The 21,518-nt window shown below is 35.1% G+C and overlaps 4 protein-coding genes across 5 annotated transcripts in view; 2 read left to right on the top strand and 2 right to left on the bottom strand.

The window, feature by feature from the left end:
* Window positions 1-1,286, bottom strand: part of LOC132174790 (26S proteasome non-ATPase regulatory subunit 8 homolog A) — a 3,584-nt gene extending 2,298 nt beyond the window's left edge. Inside the window, exons 1-2 of the mRNA XM_059586468.1 lie at window positions 1,076-1,286; window positions 315-393 (exon numbers count right to left, since the gene is read on the bottom strand). Of these exons, the coding sequence (XP_059442451.1) occupies window positions 315-393; window positions 1,076-1,180 (184 nt within the window). The 5' untranslated portion in view covers window positions 1,181-1,286. The remainder of the gene's footprint in view (window positions 1-314; window positions 394-1,075) is intronic.
* Window positions 1,287-2,950: 1,664 nt separating this feature from the next.
* On the top strand, window positions 2,951-5,078 carry LOC132175075 (small ribosomal subunit protein bS6c). Its single transcript, XM_059586890.1, has 2 exons — window positions 2,951-3,397; window positions 4,585-5,078. The coding sequence occupies exons 1-2, from the start codon at window positions 3,023-3,025 to the stop codon at window positions 4,822-4,824; spliced, it is 615 nt and encodes a 204-aa protein (XP_059442873.1). The 5' UTR covers window positions 2,951-3,022; the 3' UTR covers window positions 4,825-5,078.
* Window positions 5,079-9,114: 4,036 nt separating this feature from the next.
* Window positions 9,115-11,902, top strand: LOC132174842 (probable E3 ubiquitin-protein ligase RHA4A). Its single transcript, XM_059586539.1, has 3 exons — window positions 9,115-9,484; window positions 9,748-9,833; window positions 11,180-11,902. Exons 1-3 carry the CDS (start codon window positions 9,269-9,271, stop codon window positions 11,478-11,480), a joined length of 603 nt encoding a protein of 200 aa, XP_059442522.1. The 5' UTR covers window positions 9,115-9,268; the 3' UTR covers window positions 11,481-11,902.
* A 545-nt stretch (window positions 11,903-12,447) lies between these two features.
* Window positions 12,448-20,515, bottom strand: LOC132174841 (cellulose synthase-like protein G3). 2 transcript variants are annotated; one of them, XM_059586537.1, is made up of 6 exons: window positions 19,853-20,515; window positions 16,970-17,122; window positions 16,193-16,318; window positions 15,008-15,454; window positions 13,885-14,232; window positions 12,448-13,093 (listed from the first exon to the last, which is right to left on the bottom strand). In XM_059586537.1, the coding sequence occupies exons 1-6, from the start codon at window positions 20,468-20,470 to the stop codon at window positions 12,509-12,511; spliced, it is 2,277 nt and encodes a 758-aa protein (XP_059442520.1). In that variant the 5' UTR covers window positions 20,471-20,515; the 3' UTR covers window positions 12,448-12,508. The 2 variants fall into 2 exon arrangements, with proteins under 2 accessions (XP_059442520.1, XP_059442521.1); XM_059586538.1 differs by lacking the exon at window positions 15,008-15,454.
* Window positions 20,516-21,518: the final 1,003 nt, after the last annotated feature.

The raw sequence follows: 21,518 nt of genomic DNA, 5'->3' as shown, positions 1-21,518 counted from the left end.
CATTTCAAAACACAGTTGAGGTCCAGATATCATAATCGAACATTTGACAAATTATATACACTCATGTTTTGATAGATTTGATTATTGATCTCTTCTTTTACCTGTTCCAGATACTAGATAAATCAAATGATGGATTGCATTATAGTGCAATATGAGTCATAAACATGAAGCATATTGCTTTTTAATCCACACATGGTTATGATTGAATATCAAAATCTCCCCATATCACCAAAATCCATAGGTGAGTGAAACAAATTTAATACCAATGACAACAGAAGCATAACATATTAACTGATATGAGCCAAGGGCGTTACTTGCTAAAGTTAATTCATGGATCGCATTAGGCGTGTCTTCAAACAATGGAGGAAGGCTTCTGAAATGTGTCAGCAAGACCTGAAAAATGGAAAACAACAATGTGAGACGTAAGACAAATCCAACTCACTCAGATATTACCCAACCAAAAAGAGGCTTCAGCTCATACAAGCCCTCATCCTGAATCACATCCAAGGGCTCATGCATGCTCCCATCATAAATCACATCCAACATAATCCAATTCCAGACCTTTGTATTTACGAAACCCTATTTGACACTATACTCATTATTATCTGACCAACAATCACTCAATGCTTCGACTTCCACTTTAGCAACCATAAACTGAAACACAAAGATGGCTACTTTGAACAAGTCGGTACAAATCCCAAATCCACAATTCAAGAAAAGCCATAGCTAAAACTGACAAATAACCCGGAAAGAAGTTTACGAAAATTTCAAAATGATATATATAAATGAGCTCAAAATGTACCAATTCTTCCAAGTTTTCAATCATACCAAACATATAGTGGCTAATTCATACTCTACCACAACAAGAACCCTAATCCTATCGCAAAGTTCCAATCTTTGCCCAAACAATTTGGACCCAGATTCAGCAAATCCATTATCACCAGTAATCTCATACCACCCAAAACGCAAACAATCTGTGATTTATAATCGAAAACAAAACCTACCCAGGGAAAAAAAAACGGCGGCAGATTAAGCGACTTACGAGTATCAAAAATCAGGATTTTTCGAACGGTACCTTGAGTTGGGAGAGGAGTGTGTCGCAGGTATCGTAGTCGTGCCTCACGAAGGCAGCTTTGAAGCGCTCGAAGAGCTGCGAGACCTCTGTGAACTTCGGATCCATTCTCTGTAACTCCTTGGGGTTCTCCTGCTTCTTCTAACTTCGCTGTTTGTCTTCTCTGTTCGCTTTGCTTGGTGCAGAAGACAGAATTTCCTTTTTTAGGGCATTTCGAGAAAAAGGAAAAACAAATTGGGTCAAATGGGTTGTGTAACTTGTGTTCTTCGAATCGAATCCAACCCGGAAACAGAGACCCAGATCAAAGACCAGTATTGGTCCTGGACTTTTTTATTGGGCCGAGTAATAGCCCTAGTCCAATTTAAATTTTTTTTAAAAAAAAAAGAAAAAAAAAAAAGAGTCATTGATTTGGGTGATATCACTAGCAGCAGTTTCACTTATATATATATATATATATATATATATATATATATATATATATATATATATATATTAATTTAGATAATTAAATTAATTTTTCCACAATAGCTTCCCTTATTATTTTTTTGAAGAGAGGAAATATAAACCATTTAGTATTTTTTCAATAAATGCTAAGATAAAGAGAGAAGAAAGATAAGAAAGAGAAATCATTTATTTGAATAAAAAAAAAAATGTTAATGTAGCACTTTTGGTTTTGGTTCCCTTGAGTTTTTTTTTAGGGAATACCAAATGCATTTGTTGCAAGAATTTTTTGAGAGTTTTTCCTATATTTAGAAAAGTGAATGGATTGTAAAAATTCTGTTGCTAATGCTCTTATTTGATTACTTCCCTATCTCAAGATGATGAAATCAAAATTCTTTATTTGGGGTTATTGGGTTGGGGTTTTATTTTTTAATTAGTTAAGATCATGTTAAGATTTTTTAAAAGAGTAATGCTGCATACTATATTTTCATTTTATCTTCATTCTATTGGAATGACGTAGCCTTTGTCTCTTGACATTAATTGAAAAAGGTTGTCAGTTTGTTTTCAAAATTACAAATGGCTTAGAGGAATTGACAGCCCTCTAAGGAGTAGCTCATTGGCCAACCCCAACCCTCTAGGAGTGGCCCGCTAGCCACCTCCTCCTCTTTGATTTTGGATGGCTGATTCACCATTATGTGTCGTTTGGCCACTATCTTGATTGTGCCCTCGTTTTACTATTATTTTACTGTTTTGATTTAAAAAGAATAAGGATATTTTGACGAAAAAATGGTCAAGTGCATACATACGACCACTTCTCAATTCAAACTAACAATCAAGACTAACAAAGGTGCTTAATTGTAACAAAATATAGTTTGGTATATTTAAAGGGAATAACTTCAATTCGGTCAAGGCAAAAAGGGAGGGTTTTCTGCCCACCACTCACAAGCTGACACCTTAGCTTAGCACATAAACTCAAAATGAGAACAAAACACCATATTATTCCTCCCACATTGACCTGCCGCCCACCTCCGCCTGAAGCCGCCGCCCCGAAAACGCCGCTTCCGCTTCCGCCCCTTAGGGGTGGCCCGTAGCCACCCCAGCCACCACGGCGCGGCCACCCCGTGGCCTGGGAGTGGCCGCGCGGGCCACCCCGTGGCCTGGGGGTGGCCACGCCGGCCACCCAGATGGGGCTGGTGGTTCCTCATTTTTGTCCTCATTTTTTTTTGTTTTGATGTTTTGTTCTCATTTTAAGTTTTTACATTTTTCTTAAAATGTTGATGTGTCATGTTGTGACTGGTGGGTAGAAAACCCATGTTTTCTACCGCAACCGTATGGCAGCAGCTCTCATATTTAAATGTCATACCTCCGTTTTATGATGCTATTTTAAAAGGGCGATCTGTCTAATAAAGGTATAGTTTTATAACGTGCGCGGGGGAGCGCACAAAACCCCCCCTTATCTATCTATCCCCACTCACTTCGCACGCTGCTCCACACCAGAGCTCAAGCCCAATGGCCTCCTCTTCTCTCACCTCCACAATCACCCCCTCAAATTCCCCATTTTGCCCCTACTCTCTTCCCCAATTCCCATCTCGACCCACCACTCCTTTCGCTTCCAAACCGAAACCTTTGATTCACCGAACCAGAAGAAGCGACCTCGGAATGAGTGTTAAAGCTCAAACCTTGGACTTCTCGGGATCCTTCTTCGAGGGCGGGTTCGGGTCTGAGGACGACCCGCCGTACCCTCCCGTGCCGGGCGCGACGGCCGTGGAGGACAAGGAGGCGCCCCAGTGCCCGCCGGGGCTCCGACAGTATGAGACCATGGCGGTTCTCAGGCCCGACATGTCCGAGGATGAACGACTCGCTCTTACCCAGAAGTACGAGGAGGTAACAAAAGAGAAAATAAGAAAAAATATTTAATATTTTTGTTATTATTTTGCTATTTCATGAATTCCCATTTAATACCAATAGGAGAAAAGTTTATAGAGTCATGTAATCATGATCATATGTCAATCATGTCTACTTTATAGCCATTACTAATACCATTACTACTACCATGTCTACTCGATCGTGAGTTTCATTACGTCTTGTGATTTATATGTTTATAGTCCGAGTATACAAGTAGGAGTGGTTAAGTCCCACATAAGATAGGGTCTCAAGAGTTGGTGCTTGATATAACATAATTGGGCGACGGTAAATGGTGTGCCACATTGGATACTGGTTGCTAGAATTAGTGGTTGATATAACATAATTGGGCCGATTCTGCAATGCTTTTGAAGTAAATGGTGTGCTAGATGGGATAATGGTTGCTAGAATTTGTGGTTCATACACCATAATTGAGCTGACTCTGCAGTGCTTTTGAGGTAAATGGTGTGCTATATGGGACACTGGTTGCTAGAATTAGGGTTGATATAACATAATTTGCCGACTCTGCAATGCTTTTGAAGTAAATAGTGTGCTACACGGGATACTGGTTGCTAGAATTAGTGGTTGATACACCATAACTGGGCCGACTCTGCATTGCTTTTGAGGTAAATGGTGTGCTACATGGGATACTGGTTGCTAGAATTAGTGGTTGATATAACATAATTGTGCCGATTCTGTGGTGGTTTTTAGTTAAATGGTGTCCCTATGTGTTATATTTATATTATAAGCCATTTATCTCCTATGATAGTGCTGCAAGGATTTTGACCTGTAAAGTTTCTGTTAAATATGGTGTGAACTTCTTGTTGGTCAATTTTGTATGAAGTTGCTGTTTAACATTGGAGTAGGATATCTTGGGTATGGTTTGAATCTTCCCTGCAGATCATAATTTTAATGACCAAGTAAGGGCTTATCCAAATTGGACTAAAAGAATGATAAACAGGGAGCTAGGAAAGGTAAGCTCTCAGGCAATATATGTCCATAGATTTTTAGTTTAAGCAGCTTGAAGAAGCATAATGTGGGTATGAAAACTTGAAGTGCCATCTTATTTGAAGTTTGTTCCTAGGCCTACCTAGTGCTGCTCTTTAGATTTCTTATATATGGGATTCAGAGTAACTGCTAAATAATTCCTAATTGTGCTGATTTTCCAGTTGCTTGTTGCTGGGGGTGGCATGTATGTGGAGGTTTTCAACAGAGGGGTCATTCCGCTGGCCTATAGCATCCAGAGGAAAAACAAAGCTGGGGAATCTAACACATACTTGGATGGTATCTATCTTCTCTTCACCTACTTCACAAAACCCGATTCCATTGCGATTCTTGACCAGACACTCAATACCGACGACGATGTTATCCGATCAATGAGTTTCAAAATAAGGAAGAGGAAGTATTAGTTTAGATTGAATCGATTGTTTTGGCTTTGAGAGGAAGACCATTAGGAAGCAAAAGCTTGTATGCACGATGTAATCTCATATGCTATGGATCTTTCTTTCTTTCCCTTTCTTATTGGGATTTTTCATTTTTGTAATATAGTTGGATTGATGGCAATAGAAAATCGATGCGGTTGCTAGAAGTTGCAGACATGCAATGGAATATGAGCATATATTTTGAAATTTTACATCTTGATTATGGACATAATAATTTGCTTGTTTGGCTTCTTCCATGATTTAACTGAAATGCAAATTAAGCACAATTCAACCCCAAACGCAGAAGACAATAAAATAACAATTGCACTGAACCTTCTTCCACTCTGTTAGTCATGACTCATGTCTTCTGACGTCCTGAACAATTGCCAATATGCTCACTGTTGTCTCGGCAAAAAAAGTAGCAGTGATAATTTATATTTGCTTGTTGGATTCAGGTTGTGTTAAGGAATGAGTATAAAACTATATAAGTGAATTTTTAACTCGACTCATTTAATTAAACAGGTCAGACTCTGTAACTTTAATTTGATAATTTTGTATTGGGTTCGCGTCGGATTCATGAATTATGTCAAAAATTACTAACTTGATCCAAGGTTTTTTTAGATGTAATATCTTTGCTTATTGTACATAGTCGTCTAAATTCTTATCCTTTGACCACTGGGGTTCAGAAAATACCTTCCCATCATTCTGGGGTTGGGCTAATGAGAAATGAAATCTGCCTATTCAAGATTCAAGTTGGTTCGAATTGATCTTTTATATGGGCTGGGGTGGGGTTATATACACACAAAACTATTACTATGAAAAACTTACAAATTAATATTAGAGCCTATCTGGATAATATCATATCAACTGCTTAATAACTAGAAGTTGATGTACTATCAATCATATTGGCTATCACGTCAATTTGTAAGATTCTTGTAAGAAAATCCTAAAATCAAATTAAAAGAATGAAAAATACTTATGGTATTATCAATGTTACAATACAGAAGTTGTCATATCACTTTGTACATTCGTTTTATGCAGTCTTCCTTTGCATTGATGTAGCACTGTGATATCAGCTGTATTTTTTTTTGCACACCCTCTTTTGGTCGACAGCGCGACCCCTCCCGATAATTTAAGGATTCTACTAATAGTGCAATTACCTCCTTAGATTCGGTTGGGGTGGCCGACTTCCCTTATGAGAAATGCTGGACAATTTGTTTTGGGGCTAACATGTGAGTGCCATGTCAGTAATTTTTATTTTATTTTATTTTTTTAATTGATGTGGTATAACCTGTCAGCGCATAAGCTAACTTTATGGAAATCGTATATTCCATAGTAAAATTGGTAGTATCCTTGATATTATTCTTAAATTAACACATTGATTTTTTAAAAACTTTAGTGCCTAGTTTATTATAGCTAGTATGCAATGCACAGAGACTCAGAGTGTGGGAACTTGCTTTCTGACGTGAGGTCTATTGCTGAGATGTTAATCCTTATCATTTAGTTTCACTTTTTGTCAAAATAAAGAAAAAATTGGGGATTTGTCTTATGCATACCAGTCATCACCCACCTCAACAACAGATCCTGCCTTGATACGCCAGCAATAATACTAAAGCTAACAAGGCACATGAAATGCATGTGTCCTGATCATCTTTATGGTCTATCGTCAATTCGTCATTGTGAGAAACTATTATCAATGATTTATAAAATGATAAAGTTTTTCTTCCAATTGAGTTACGATTTACTCTAATTAAAATGATTTGTGTATGCAATACATGTGATTTTCATATATATTTTAATTTTCATATACATTTGTGATAATCACATGCATTTTAAATTATGTCGATTAATTAGATTGCATTGAAGGAATTTTTTCCTACCGAGTTTGGTGAAAAGCATTATCCTGAAATCAAAGTAATCCGTCTTGGCAAGCACCAACCGCCACCAAATAGTAATTGGATTCACCTTTTTCTATCACACAAAAATTCTCAAGTCGGTGCTAAGTCCTACATGTTTTTTTACTAGGTGAGACTGGACTTTATAAGTGATTTTAAGGAACTCTAATAGCAACTTAAACAAATGCAGCTAGCCTTTTTCTTGGGTCGTTACAAATGATATTTTAGGGCTATTTAGTAACCCTATATGGAATTGAAGCATTGTATGACGTGGTTCTGCTGAGAATGCAAGGAATTTATTATATCACCCCAGTCTTAAATTTAGAAGATGCTAGCCCATATAGAGCGAGTGAATTATAAAAAAGTTCGTGTATGTTAACTCTCCTCTTAGTTTCTTAATAGATGATAGTGCAAATATAACCGGAAAATCCCTAAATAGTTATAGATTATAGAGAGGCTTCTTCATAATCCACCAACAACAGTAGGCTCTCTTCACTTCAAGTAAGGGACGTCTCTAACATAAAAACGCATCCTGGAAAAGATCTAAAAAGTGGACAAGTTGCACCAAGTAGGATCATATAAAATGTGAAATGCATTAAAATAGTGAAAATATGTCAGAAAAGTAAATGTTGGTCTCAAATCTTGTATGCTATGATGCTTGGAAGCACTTCTTAATTAAGTGGCTAATTAAACAATGAGTTCGTACATGAGAAAACTATACTATATGCTTCGCACTTGGACACCATGTCACTATACCTACTCAAAGTTGAAATTTTATTTCTTTATATGCGCATACGGACTGGATTCCCTTCCATTCAAATGCCTCTAATTTCCTCTCATTTTTGATTTGATTTTAGACTTACGGACCAGATTCCCTTCCATTCAAACGTCTCTAATTTCCTCATCTTTGGCTCGAGTTTAGACATATGAACCGGATTCCCTTCCATTCAAACGCATTAAATTTCCTCCCTGCATCGAATTCCCGTCCCTTAACCCTAATTTGCCATATAACAACCAATAACCACCTTTTTTTTTTTTTTTTTTTTTTTGTTAATAAATTGGAGGCATTTGAATGGGAGGAGATCCGATCCCTACACATATATGCTTTCAAAGTTTTGTCATGACTCGCTATTATATGATGTCAGAAAAAAAAAAAGGATGGAGCTAACAACATCATCACTTTAGTGCATGAGGACATGATAGATATGCTTTTATTGATGCTTCCGTGCTTGATCCGGTGTTTATGTAATAATGAAAAGTTCAAAGATAAAAACATCATCACTTTAGTGCAATGACTTACAGAATTTTACCTTTTCAAGAAGAATAAGTTCTTTGATTATATAATAGAAAAGAGAGAGGGAGAAATAAGGCTGGCCCTAATAACCACTCAAAGTGTAGGGGCAAGCCATATCTTTTTCCTTTCCCTCATGTTGGATCAGAAACTATATGTATGAAAATTATTCCAAGATCATTTCTTTTTATTTGATTTTTGTCCCCCACTCTAAAAGGCTGGAGTGATTTGACAATTTTCGGAAATATATAAAACCATTTAGGAGGTTCACTTAACCGTTAACATATATAACACCAAGAAACGAACGAGGATCCCGTGCAATGAGCTGTCTAGACAAACCAAGTAGATGGGATTCAAACTTTTCTAACACGTGGAGTACTTCGGGCAATCTCTCACGTGAGGCTGCTCATTACACATTCAATGAACAACCTCATTGCTGATCTCTGTCTCCAAGAAACTTAGTGTCTATCGGGGAACATATACACCTAAATACAACATTAGTGGCTTAGTTGCTCTTGAATGTTGAAACTTGTAAGGTAGAAATGTGTCAATTTCTTGAGATTGAGTTAAACCCACTTTGCTAACCTCCTAATGGTACCAAGGTCATTAAGCCATTTGACCAGCCAACCTTGAATCTGAACCAATACCAACTTAATCATGATAATCTATCTTGATCTGTTTTGACACATAACAAATTTTACCTACCACACAAAGCTCATAAATTCGTTTCCAAGTGAGGCCTTTTTCAGCATCTCTTGACAATAAACAAGTCTGCAGAAATTTGGTGGTTAAATTAAAATTGTTTTATCTGACCATATCATATATCAAACTAAGTCCTTTTTTCCTTTTTCTTTTTGTTTATCAACTAAGGAGTGGAAGAATTCATGATCATGTTGGGCCCATGCATGAAGGACAAAGACAAATGGGCCTAAGTGCTTTGTGTGAGGACCCTTAAATTTGGTGGAGAGTCCTGGGCTCGTCCCATCATATAAAAGAAAGAAGATATACATGTCATCATCATGTAAAAATGATCTTCAAAAGCTCTTTGCTTGCTCATATTTTATTAACAAAGTTACAAATCTTTCATGAGTTTCCAAATCCACAAGCAATCTTTTAGTACCTCTCTCTGTCTCTGTCTCTGTCTCTCTCTCTCTTTGAGTGTGCGCGTAAAGATCACATACAAGAAGATTTTTCTGCATAAATACACACAATAAGGCCTTTGAAGCTCTCCTATATCTTGGACTCGATGGGTTTTCCTCAACCTCCAAACCCCTCACACCTTTCTCAGGCTGTTCAACTTAAGCTTTACCAAGCTTTCATATTCTCAATCCCCATCCTTTTTTCAATTATTCTCCTTCTGCTGTTTTACTTGTTCTACCTCAAGAGGAGGGCTTCCATTCTCTCATATCCTCCACCAATACTTCCTATAACTTCTAATCAAGCTAATCAATTTATTACCTTAGTAAGACCCCCTTCTCTGTCTCTCTCTCTCTCTCTCACACACACACACTTGCATACATACATGCAAGAACATGTACAAATAGTTGTACATGCATAGAATCAATGTGATGCTAATGATGATTAACATAATTTGACAGTTCTCTTCCTGATCTCTTTCAAATCTTTCAAGCTAGAGATCACAGATGCAGTGTAAATTAGATGATAGCTTTTCCTTTTTTAATCTAATATTTAACTAGTTCTCTTTTGCTTCATATCTTTCTGCAGACATGTGAGGTGGGTCTGAAGGGGGATATCAAGGACAAGCTTCCAGTAATCTTATTTGATGAGGAATTAAGGACAAGGGAATCACAGTATGTAATTAATATCTCTTCTCTCTTCTTTTTCCTTTCCAATTTCCCACTTAGTTTTGATCCAAATAAGAGTTGAGCTAAGCTTTTGCTATTGGAGTAATGTCACTGTTCTGTTTGTTAATGCGTTTAGAGGATATCTTTGTTTTTTGTTTGATATAAGGTAAAAGTAATTTTGAGTAGACAAAGTGTTTTATATTTTGAGTTGTTTATTAATATTTTTGTTTTGAGAAGAAAAAACAAAAGTGAGAAAAAAAAAATTATAGAACAAAGCGGACCTTTTATCATTTATGCCCTACAACATGTGCCCTATGATGGGTTGTATCACTTCCATCATGTCAAGAAGCCCAACTCACGATAGATGAACAATATTGACATTGACCACCAATAAAGTTTTCTTTTTCCAAAGCTCCACAAAGGGCATCAGATAATGACACATCCTGAAAACAGTTATATATGCCCCATATCGTCTAGCTAGATAAAACCTTGAATTCCTTTCCACATGCCACTTAGAATCTCTAATGGCATCCACTACTCTTTCTCAAAAGTGCGTTTTGAAACATGACTGATAAGAAAGCAGAATATATGAGAAATCATGACATCTTTGGAGGGTGGCCAAATATGAATAAAGTTTCAAAGAAAAACATTTTGGTACTATTCGATATTCTTCAGGAAAAAAAAAAAAGGTACCCTAACTAGATAAGAACAACCCCTGTATCAAAGTGCAATCTACAGTTTTTTTTTTGGTTCTTTTGCCTTCGAAGTTCTAATTACTTTGCCCCTTTGAGATATATGTCCTTGCTTACTTTGTGGACCCCATATTATGTTGTATTAATTGATTATCCCGTATTCGCTGCATCTTCTAAGTAAATTTCTGTCAATGTTATTCACTTCAATTGTACCATGATCAAGAACACAGATTTTTTTTCAGTCAGTGCACTCATGGAGCTCAAATTTTATAGTTGGTCTGGAAAGTTTTTGATGAGTTCTGTATAGTGCTAATTAAAGGGCCAAGTTTGGACGTTTGTATAGGATTACTATCTTCTATTGAAAGACACATTAGCAAGATCTATGAAATAGAAAATGGGAAACATTTTAGAATAGTATCTGCAGGCGGTGTGAGTTGAACTATGTTATAATTTTAATTTAAATGATTAAGTTTATCATTTTCTATCAGTTTAAGCTTTTGAGATAAGTGGTAATTTAACATGGTAGTAGAGCAAAAGTCCTGAGTTCAAACGTTGTCTTCATCATTCACTCTCAATTTCAATTAAATATTTCACATCTACACTTAAGAAATTTTGGAATAAATAGTGATTTAACAAACATTTGACGAATATTTTTCACAGATGTTGCGTCTGCCTGGGAGAGTTCGAGATCAAAGAAGAGTTGCTCCAAATCCCATTATGCAAACATGTGTTTCATGTTGAATGCATACATCACTGGCTGCACTCAAACTCAACTTGTCCACTCTGCAGACGCTTGGTGATCATCCCCACCAAACTTCACAATCCTGCTCCTTCACCTACTATATCAGAGCCCTTCCAGCAAGAAACCACTACAACAACATCCAACCAGCAGCCACAGAATGAATCATCAGAACAACAGCAACAACAACAACAAGAAGACAGTGCCGTTGAAGGATCATAGAGCGTGGGCGTATATTTAACGGAGTACTCTGGCAGATTACCTAACTATTCTGTTTGTAGGGAGAATGATCCGATGGCTCAAACTCAAGAATCAGAGTTCTCCATAGCAGAACTCCATAAATTATGAAGCATATCATGCCTTCTTTTCCAAGTTGGAATAAGTGCACTAGTTACACACCAGTTCTGAAGGCTTGCAGGCATGCAGGCAAATGCATGCCTGTTAAACATTCACATTATTTTTGCTGTGTTATTGCTTTTCCAACTTTTTTGAAGGCGGCTAATGTTAGTATTAGTGAAGCAGAGGGAAGATCAGTGTAGTTCCGGATGCACTCATTTGAGGTTTGTGTAAGCTTTTTGTCTTGCAGGTTTAAAATAGAATGCCAGTGTCATGGCCTAATTTATCTTGAACTCTATTTTCTGTAGCAGTAGGTAAAATCAGAGAATTTTCAAGAATATATACTTATAGCTTATTAGACAGATTAATTCACCAACCAATTATTAAACAAAAACAGTAGAATTTTCTCACTTCATGCACAAGTAGAAATGGAAAGTCACCCGAAGATACAAAGAAAAGTTCTAATTCTAAATCTTAATTCCTTTTTGTAAGAAACTGCCATGCAAAGAGTCCATTTAAGAAATTATGCAATTATCATACTTTTGGTGAGCATCTAAATCAACCATTTATTATCAACTTAAGTTTTTGAGATTACAGGCGATTTAACATGGCATCTTCAAACTCAATCTCTTCATTCAACTTCAATTTCAATTAAATATCATTGTTTTTACCATATGCATCTTATGGTAAAAACAATATCATGTAGACTTTCTTTCATGTGTAACTAGTGGTAATCAAATCAATGGTTTTCACTAATACCATGTAGACTTTCTTTTCTTCCTTTTTTTTCAATTTTTTCCCCTTCTCTTGTGGTGGCTCAAAAAAAAAAAAAAAAAGAAGCAGTAAACCCAAGTAGCAAAAAAGTTCGAATTCATAATTTGACAATGATCACATACAAACAACAAAGTTTTTACTCATTTCAGAGCAAGAAATGTACTTATAGCAAGAAGTGACACAAGATAGGGCCAAGCTCTAAATATCAATAGCAATGCAAGAAGGGTAGAAATTATAGTAGTTTTGAAATGCATTCTTCCTTTGTCTCTCCTCAAGACCATGGCTTCATAAATTGGCAGGGAATTCAAAACTACAAAACCTGCTATGAACATCTGCAGAAAGAGACCCTCCACACTGCTGCTGCCTCTTATAACTTGCATGAGTCCCATAAAAAAGGAGACCAAATTGATTATCGCCGCCATTGTTAGAGGCATAAACATGGGTGATGAGACTCCAAACTCAAATTTACCTTGGTCGTATCTTTTGCTTTGTTCATCATCAACCACTTTGCTGGTCAATCCGAAGCCATAGGTGGAAATGCCTAAACGGGTGAGAAAGAACTCGAGGAACCCGAACATGAAGGATGAGAGCCCTCTTATCATCCACATTCTCTGATTATTCCACCATTTTTGAACTGTTCCTCCCTCTATTACAAATTCAAAGAGATCTTGTCCATAGGCTCCAAGGAAAAGAAACACGTACAAGAAAAACCATGGCTCTGATAACTGCATATTACAACCCATTTTTGCAAGTTTAATATTGATTGGAAATGAAAAATTGAAAATCACTATAAATTAATAATGAGTTGATTTGCATCAACGATAAAGTTTTTCTTTGAATTAGACAGGAGGAACTTTCTTCAACTTAGTTTATTAAATTGATATGTCTTTATAGCATGCAATTCTTACAAGTATTTTCATAAGAGAAATGTTAAAAACTACAATTTTATTTCACAACTATTTCTCAATGTTGACACTAGTCAGCATTGTGAGATAAAAATGTGATATATAACACTACTATTTTTAGAAAGATTTTTCATTCACTTTACACTTACTAACGTGATGTGACATAACATGACATATTTTAAGTGGCTTAAAAAAGTAATGATACTCACCCACATTTCATACTAGTTGAGGTGACATGTTTTAAGTAGCTTCCATATCAGCCACTTAAAAAAGACAAAAGGAAGGGTAGTGATATTCAGCACGCCCGGCGTGCTTTAACAGTGAAGCACGCTGGGCATAAAATTTTTTTCTCATTATTATTTTATTATTTTAATTTTTTTTAAAAATAAAAAAATAAAAAAATTTATGCCCGGTGTGCTGAATATTACTACCCCAAAAGGAAAGCCCCTTATAACATGCCATGTCAACCTATTATCGGAGCACACATAGAGAAATGTTAATTTAATAGACAAAGTCCGGAAAGAAAACTTCTTTTTATTATTTTCTAATCAAAGCGGGGGAGAGGAGAAAAAGGGAGTTCGGGAAGAAAACTTGTGTAGGTGCATACATACCTTTGGGAATATAGTGAGCCCATTGAGATGAGCTAGTTGGGGCAGGAACGCATATACTGTGAGAGGAACAAACCAAAAGGACCAGAAAGAATAATTTGTGTAGGCAAGGCCCACGAGAGGGCCCACAGACCTGACGCCGAAGGTTATCGGCCGAAATTTGCAGAAGGCCACCTGAAGACCGCCGATCATCCACCGCTGGCATTGTTGCAGAGCATCGATGAGGGAGATGGGTGCATCACCCAAAAAGGCAGGCCTCTTGGGATTGCAAAATGTGGACCTCCATCCCTCGCATTGTAGCCGAAAACCAGTGTAGAAATCCTCACTCAATGATCCATATCTGAACCCCATCTATGCATTGTACAACGAATTCATTTATCATTTATAACAAATATTGCCAAAATGTCAAAATAATTTAAAATTTTCTTCTAAATTTTATGTATTTTTAAGAAATGAACCCCCTAGTGTTTTTTTTTTTTTTTTTTAGTTAGTTTTGCACCCACTTTCTAAAATTCTAGTTCCGCCCTTGCTTGTACATTCGATGCTCACAAAACCAACTTCCAACCAAGTACTTATGTTTCTTAGCATTGTCCAATTTCTGATTTCTAGTCTAAATACAATCTTAAACTGACAAATTTAGACTTATACCAAACTTAGTTTTGACACTGAATTAATCAGAATAAAACCTACATTTTTCAATAATTACATATCAATATATATTACCAATTTTGGGTTTAAAGGCTAGATCAAAAGGATTGTGATTCTTTAAAATTGGCTGCTCAAGTTGCAGGTAATTTGTTCAAGCTCACAAAGAGGGAGCCTAGGGTGCACCTTGGAGACCGATCAAATTGCACGCAATTCGGGTACCCATTTGCATGAAATCCTTAATCCCCTACAGATGGGTGCCTAAATTGCGTACAATTTGGACAACGAATTACAAATGATCCTTTTTCTTGAAGGGTTGGACAACACAACACGGATTAACTTTTTCTTGATAAAATTGAGATTTGATCCATAGTTTTCTATATGATACCAAGCAACTTAACACCTTCCATATACTCATTACATTAAGTAATAACTAAGAAAAAAAGAAAGCTAAGAAAGGGAAACAAATTAAGAAGACTACCTCAAAGCCCCATTGAGTCTTGTTCTCATAATCACACCCTGCAACCTTGTGTGCCAATTCCAGAATTGGTTGGGACTGAATGTTCTTGTCCACGACATGGTTCGGGCTAAGCTCGGGGATTTTTGGTGACACATTTGTTGCCGATGGACCTCCGAAGAAAGCCCGTCGATTGAAAAAGCAACCGGTTCCAACATAATTAGGTCCCACCAATCCATCCAATCCCATCGAATTAGTTTGAAATTCTTGTTTATATTCACAAGCATAAATGTCATTCTTGTTGATCCCATGAAACATCTGAGGGAATTGAACATATCCTAATTGGGACTGAATTTTAGAATCTGATAGGTAACACAATGCACGAAGAGGTGTTTGAGGATCATTCGGGTACATATCACAATCCAAGGTAAGGATTATAGGTGCATTGCTCATGCTAGCCGATACTCGAAGCTTCATTAATACACAAAAAGAAATAAATTAAAAAGGAAACTATGAGCGCAAAATGAGCAATATATATATATATATATATATATATAGATTCGAACTAGTGATCTCCGCTTCATAAGGCATGGTCTACAGCCGATTGTACTACTCCTAGGGGACAAATGAGCAACATTGTAATAGAGTAATGTTATATTTATAACTTTTTTTTATAATTCATTGTCATGTGTCTGCATGTCATTGGAGGGACGTCTGCTACTACAAATAATTGGGAAAAGTAGATTTACTCCCTCTAACTACAAAGCAATTTGTAATGTCTAACTTTTAATTGTTGCAATGTCCTTTTGTGCAAAAGAAAAAAATGACACAAATAATCTTGAATTTAAAAATAAAAAATTCTGAAAAAATAAAAGCAAAAAATTCAAAAATAAAGACAAAAATTCAGGAAAATAGTTTTTTTTTTTTTTTTCAATTTTTCTAATTTTTTTTTTATTAGAAGTATTTTTATCATATTATTTTTCACAAAAGAGAGACATTAATTGCAACTCCTATTGTAGTTTTTAGGGGAGGAAGACATTGCAAATTGCTTGGCAGTTAGAGGGGGAAAAAATTTATTTATTTTCAAATAAATTTAATACCCGCCAATTATATACTGACATGTGTCAACAAATCATTAAAAATTTGCAGGTCTAATTTTCTTTGTAATATATATAGTGCATTCTGGAATAAATAAATAGGAAAGGTTACCAAGACATTGAGGGCACCGGCTTTGAAATTGTGGGGTGAAGTCCTCCGCTTTTCCCTAGAGACATAGATGAGGTTTGGCATCAAGTGGCCTGTGGTGTCTTTGCTTTTGCTACTTTCTAATAGGATCTGCTCATGGTTTTAAGCCAATAAATTAGATGCTCACTAAGATTTAAGTACCTCTAACAATTAAAAGGAATTGTTCCCCTTATTCCTGTATTGCTTAGGAAAAAAAAAACAATGAATTTCTAAATTAACTTTTCAATAAATTTAGGCAAACACACAATCGGGATCAAGTGAACTAAAGATGATTCATTTATTGTTTATATTTTATTTTGTTGCATTTAACCGTGTATACATGCATGATGTCACGTTATTTAAAATTTTAAATGAAGTGGCAACATATACACCCTTGAATCTATAAACTCTAATTTGAACCATGAAATTCACTTTTCAGACAACATGGATATGCTAATTTTTGTGCAATCAATTCCTCTCACTTAAAAAAAAAAAAATCCTCTCACTTGACGAGTAATACTACATACTACATATTTATTTCACTGGGTTGATATAGCAGTCTTCATAAGCCCTTACATTTTTTTTATTAAGGGCTGATTCAAAGACTGATGAGCACCGTCACATCAGGTCAGTTGGATGATAATATGATAAGAGTGTAGTAAGTAGCATTACTCCTCACCAAGCGTATATTTAAGATGACCCTCAAATTATTGTGCAAATGTTAACACAAGTAATCATTATGAAGCCATGGATGATACAAACCTGAATGACAGTGGGATGATCCTGGCGAGTAAAACTCTCCTCTGTCCATTTGCTGAAAGCTCTAGACTGTAGTTCCTCATTGACATACTCTTCGCCAACTTTCCCCCTGTCAAGCACATTCTCTACCCTGGCTTTCATGCTTTCATATAGTATCTATAACATGGTTAAAAACAAGAGGATTAAGCTAATGGTTAGGAGTATCGGTTAACCCTTTTTCAATGAGATAATACCACTAATCCAACAAAAATCCAACCTATGAAGAATTTCTCATTATAAATTAGAATTGACAAATTGGAAAAAAAAAAAAAAAATCTCTTAGGTTTTCTACAATACTTTTATGACCAAGTTTTTAAAATCTTAATCATTTTTTTTTAGGGAAACTTCAATTACTCCCGATCTTTTATTACTTTTATAATCATGATACCCTTAAACTTTTAAAAGTGTCAATGTTGGGTCGTTATATTTTAAAAGTTTGCAATGTCACCCCTATTATTAGGATTTAGAAATAATCAAACAGTTAATGGGTGAAATTTCTATTATACTTTCTAAAATTTATAAACTAACAAAATTATATTAACTAAAAAATTAAAAATCAGTAGACATCCTAATTTGCATTTTTTTTTTTTTAAAAAAAAAAAAAAGGCATTTTGAGTATTTCAATTTCCTCTATTAGGATTTAGTAATAAATCCTAACGGAATGGTGCCAATGCAAAATTTGAATAATGACCACCCGATATTGACACTTTTTAAAGTTTAAAAATATAATTACAAAAGTGATGAAAGATTAAGGAATAAGTGAATTTTCTCCTTGGTTTTAAATAACTCACTTATTGACATATAAAAACAAACAATTCAAAAAAATAAAAGATCTCCTGAAGAAGCATCTACAGTGGCTTATACACTTTGGATTTCTATGTAAAATGGCAACAAAACCCCTAAAAAAAATATCTTCATCCCATTCTCATAACCAAATGCATTTTGCGTTTCATTTATAGTGCCAAATGTAGGGAAGTACCATGTCGATGAATGCATATAAGTTATTTTTATGATTTTCTCATCTCCCTCCCTCTCTTTCTTTATTCATTTTTCTCTCCCGGCCTCTTTCTTTGTCTCTCTTTGAAAAGTCATTGACTGTAACATTTCCTTATTATTTGATTCGAAAAAAAAGTCATTAACTAAAATAAATAAATATAAATAAATTTTTTTATAAAAAAAATAGTAGTTAAAATTTAAAAAACTCTACTATAAAATTACTCTAATTTTTTTTTTTTTAATATCCTTAATGATGCTGAGAACAACATGTCATTCAACCATGTGATTGCCAACAACATGTTATTCAACCCATGTGAAACAATAGAAGATAAAATTGGACAGAACAACATTGCAAGTTTTATTTATTCACCCTTGCTTAATTAATATATCTTTCTTATTTTATGATTAGAAATGTCCAAAATAAGTTCCACCTAAAAATGACAAAATAATAATAATAATAATAATAATAATAATAATAATTTAATACACGTAGAAAGTGACCTTTTCTTTCTTCGTGGTGATCGATGCCGAATATTATGATGCAAAATTTTGTCGTCCGTCCTTTTCTTTTGTGGCCAATTTTGTCTTGTCGCAATCTTCATGGCCCATGGGACAAGCACGCGTCTCTAAACTTTATTTATTTAATTTAATTTTTTGTCAACTTTTCAATTGGTTTTTATACTATAAGTAGCCGCTGAGTAGGAATAATGCTATAAATTATTTTTGTGTTTTTTTTTTTTCGTATTTTTTAAGAATGATGTGATTTTTAAAATTATCATTGAATTTATGATTAATTATTATTGAATTTTGATCGAATGATGATAAAAGTTACCTCATTCTTAGAATTAACAAAAAAAGACATAAGAATGACTTATAAAATTACTAGTAAAATAAACTTTTGGTTTCAATTTTTAGGAATTGAAGCGGCAGCCTTGTTAATAGGATATATATTATTAATTAGAAAAAAAAGGATAAATATATATATATATATATATATATATATATAATACTTTTTACTTGTTGCATCAAAAAGAAGATACAATGAGTGCTTAATTGCTACTCCACTCAGCAGGAAGATATTTTTTGTTTTTGTTTTTTTCTTTCTGTACATCTTTAATTTGTTTCTTTCTTGTTGGAAATTTCTTCTAAGAAAGTTGATAAGGATGATATAAAGCTTTAATTTGGAAATGTCTCGGAGGCTGCTAAAGATATCAGAAACTGACTAGACAAACAAATTAAGATGATATAAAACTTAGCTTGTGCAGAGTCTTATATATCCAATATTTGGGAATTTTTCTAATTTGCTACTTAATTTAGATGTACGTAGTCCACGTACAGAGGAAAGTTGTAGTCAACGGTTAATATTCTAATCACAAACTTGATCAAAACTTAGACTAGAAACTAGGGTATATGCAATCATGGAGGGATGGTGGCTATGACTTTTGTGAGAAAAAAAAATGTTTAGGAAGGTGTTGAAAAATAAAGCTTTTAAAGTTAAAAAAAATGTTTTAAAAAAGAAAAATGTTAGGTGTTTTGTTAGTGTTGTACACGTTATAAGTAAGCATTATTTTTTTAAAAAGCAAAAAAGAAACTGGTTACACCATTCATTTGCTTCTGTCATCTGATTTTTTCATGTTATGGTTCGAGTGAAAAAAGTCAAAGTACAGTAAGCTTTTGTATGACTTAACTTTTTAAGCTATTTAAGGCAATCCAAACAATTTCTTAGTCATAAAAAAAAAAAAAAAAAAAATGTTAATTAAACAAGGGTTTTCCTTTTATTTTTGCTTGTTTTCCATTATTTTCTTTTAACAATTAATATATATAGAGCAATAAGGTTTTAGTAAATATTACCTTAATCTTCTCAGTTTCGGAGCACCAAGAGTGATTTGATGCAAAATAAACTTCTGGGCTCCTGTTTATCATGTTTTTCTTCCTACAGAACGGTAACCAGTGAGTTGCAAACTTGGCAGCTTCCATGCAAGCAAACAGCGTCAGCTCCGATCCCCCATCGTCCGATACATAGATCGAAATCTTCTCCGTCGGATACTCATAAGCCATGACTGCTAAAACCGTGCTGATCAATCTCATCGGCGGCTCCTTGTACGGATCCGCGGTGCATATGAACACGTCCAGCGCCGGAAAATCTGGTTTCTTCAGCACCCTTTCGAGGTTCTCAGGGTATTCGTCGCGGTAGACGATAGTCATGAGGAAGCACTGCCGGGAAGCCCACATGAAGGCGAGGATAGCGTCGGAGAGGAAGAAGGAGAGGGAGATGAAGAAGGAGGATGACAGCGTGGTGGAGTGGATGAGTTTGAGTGCGTGGTAGTAGAGAAGTGCTGAGATTGCACACGTGTAAACCGCCGCAAACGCGCGGTTGAACGCCGTCCGACGTGCATGTCTTAGCGTGTGAAGGGGAGGGGAAGAGGATATGGAGCTGCTACTGCTGCTGCGCACTCTCTGCTCCTCCATGTTTTCTGCTACGAGATTCTTCTATGCCAAATAACTCGCCTTATCAGAATCGAAAACTGGGGGATTCAATTATTGGACATATATAACCTCGCAAGGCCTTGTTTGGTTAGCGGATTTGGTATTTCATTAGGAAAAAAATAAATATTACTAAAAAATATAAAATAAAATAATTATTTAAATTCTTTAGTTTGATAACATTTAATTATAACTAAATCAAAATTACTAAAAACCTCCCACATTATTATTATTTTTGTTCAATTCATATTAGAAAAAAACTGGGGGATTCAATTATTGGACATCTCTAAGCGCATAAATGTCTCTTTTCCATATTTTGTTCAACTCTCACAGTAAATTTGTTTATTTATTATATAGAAATACATAAAATAATGCCAAAAAAATAGACAAAAAAAAAAAAGAAGAAAAAATCTCTTTTCTTAATCACCATGTGTAAGACTAACTTGCCAGCTGTGTAGTTTGGACTGGTCTTCCTTTTTTTTCCCTTTTTTTTATGATAAAACATTATATACCTTTTTTTTTTGTGTCAAATCTTGAAATCTACTTTAAAAAATTGTTTTGACAAAATTTTTGAAAAGTGCTTTTTAAAATAAATAAAATAAAAATAAATATGAAAATATTTGTAGATGTTGGAGGAAGTAGAGAGAGATTTTTATTACACTTTTTTGTAATGGGTTTTCTTGCAGTCAAGGGGATCGAAGTTGGAGATGCCCCGCCGCCCCCAACGACCAATGTCATTGATCGGTGCAGGTCACAGCATGGGTGGGGTCACATGGAAAACTTCCTCCAATCAAGAACTTCGATGATTGGTGAGGTGTCGAACTCTCCGCCACTAAGCCAATATGGGGTAGCATCAAATATTAATGTTCTCGTTGCCTTGGAAGTTGGAACTGACTATAGGTAATTGGAGAGAATTTTTTTTTTTTTTTTTAAAGAAAAAAATACACTTTATTCATACGAAATATCCTTCTATTTTTGTTTTTTTCAAAAAATATTGGAGAACTGAAAAACTAGAAAACTGGAAATCCGGGGA

The sequence above is a fragment of the Corylus avellana genome, chromosome ca3 (genome assembly GCF_901000735.1).
Source record: "Corylus avellana chromosome ca3, CavTom2PMs-1.0".
NCBI classification, from domain to species: domain Eukaryota; kingdom Viridiplantae; phylum Streptophyta; class Magnoliopsida; order Fagales; family Betulaceae; genus Corylus; species Corylus avellana.
This window is presented reverse-complemented; position numbering and strand designations above follow the sequence as displayed.

Excerpts from the sequence above, each read along its gene's own strand:
- LOC132175075 (XM_059586890.1), top strand. The coding sequence starts at position 3,023 with ATGGCCTCCTCTTCTCTCACCTCCACAATCACCCCCTCAAATTCCCCA. Across the intron at positions 3,398-4,584 it reads TTACCCAGAAGTACGAGGAG|TTGCTTGTTGCTGGGGGTGG; the intron begins GTAACAAAAGAG and ends CTGATTTTCCAG.
- LOC132174842 (XM_059586539.1), top strand. The coding sequence starts at position 9,269 with ATGGGTTTTCCTCAACCTCCAAACCCCTCACACCTTTCTCAGGCTGTT. Across the intron at positions 9,485-9,747 it reads CTAATCAATTTATTACCTTA|ACATGTGAGGTGGGTCTGAA; the intron begins GTAAGACCCCCT and ends ATCTTTCTGCAG. Across the intron at positions 9,834-11,179 it reads TTAAGGACAAGGGAATCACA|ATGTTGCGTCTGCCTGGGAG; the intron begins GTATGTAATTAA and ends TATTTTTCACAG.
- LOC132174841 (XM_059586537.1), bottom strand. The coding sequence starts at position 20,470 with ATGGAGGAGCAGAGAGTGCGCAGCAGCAGTAGCAGCTCCATATCCTCT. Across the intron at positions 17,123-19,852 it reads CCGAAACTGAGAAGATTAAG|ATACTATATGAAAGCATGAA; the intron begins GTAATATTTACT and ends ACCATGTTATAG. Across the intron at positions 14,233-15,007 it reads AGACTCAATGGGGCTTTGAG|ATGGGGTTCAGATATGGATC; the intron begins GTAGTCTTCTTA and ends TACAATGCATAG.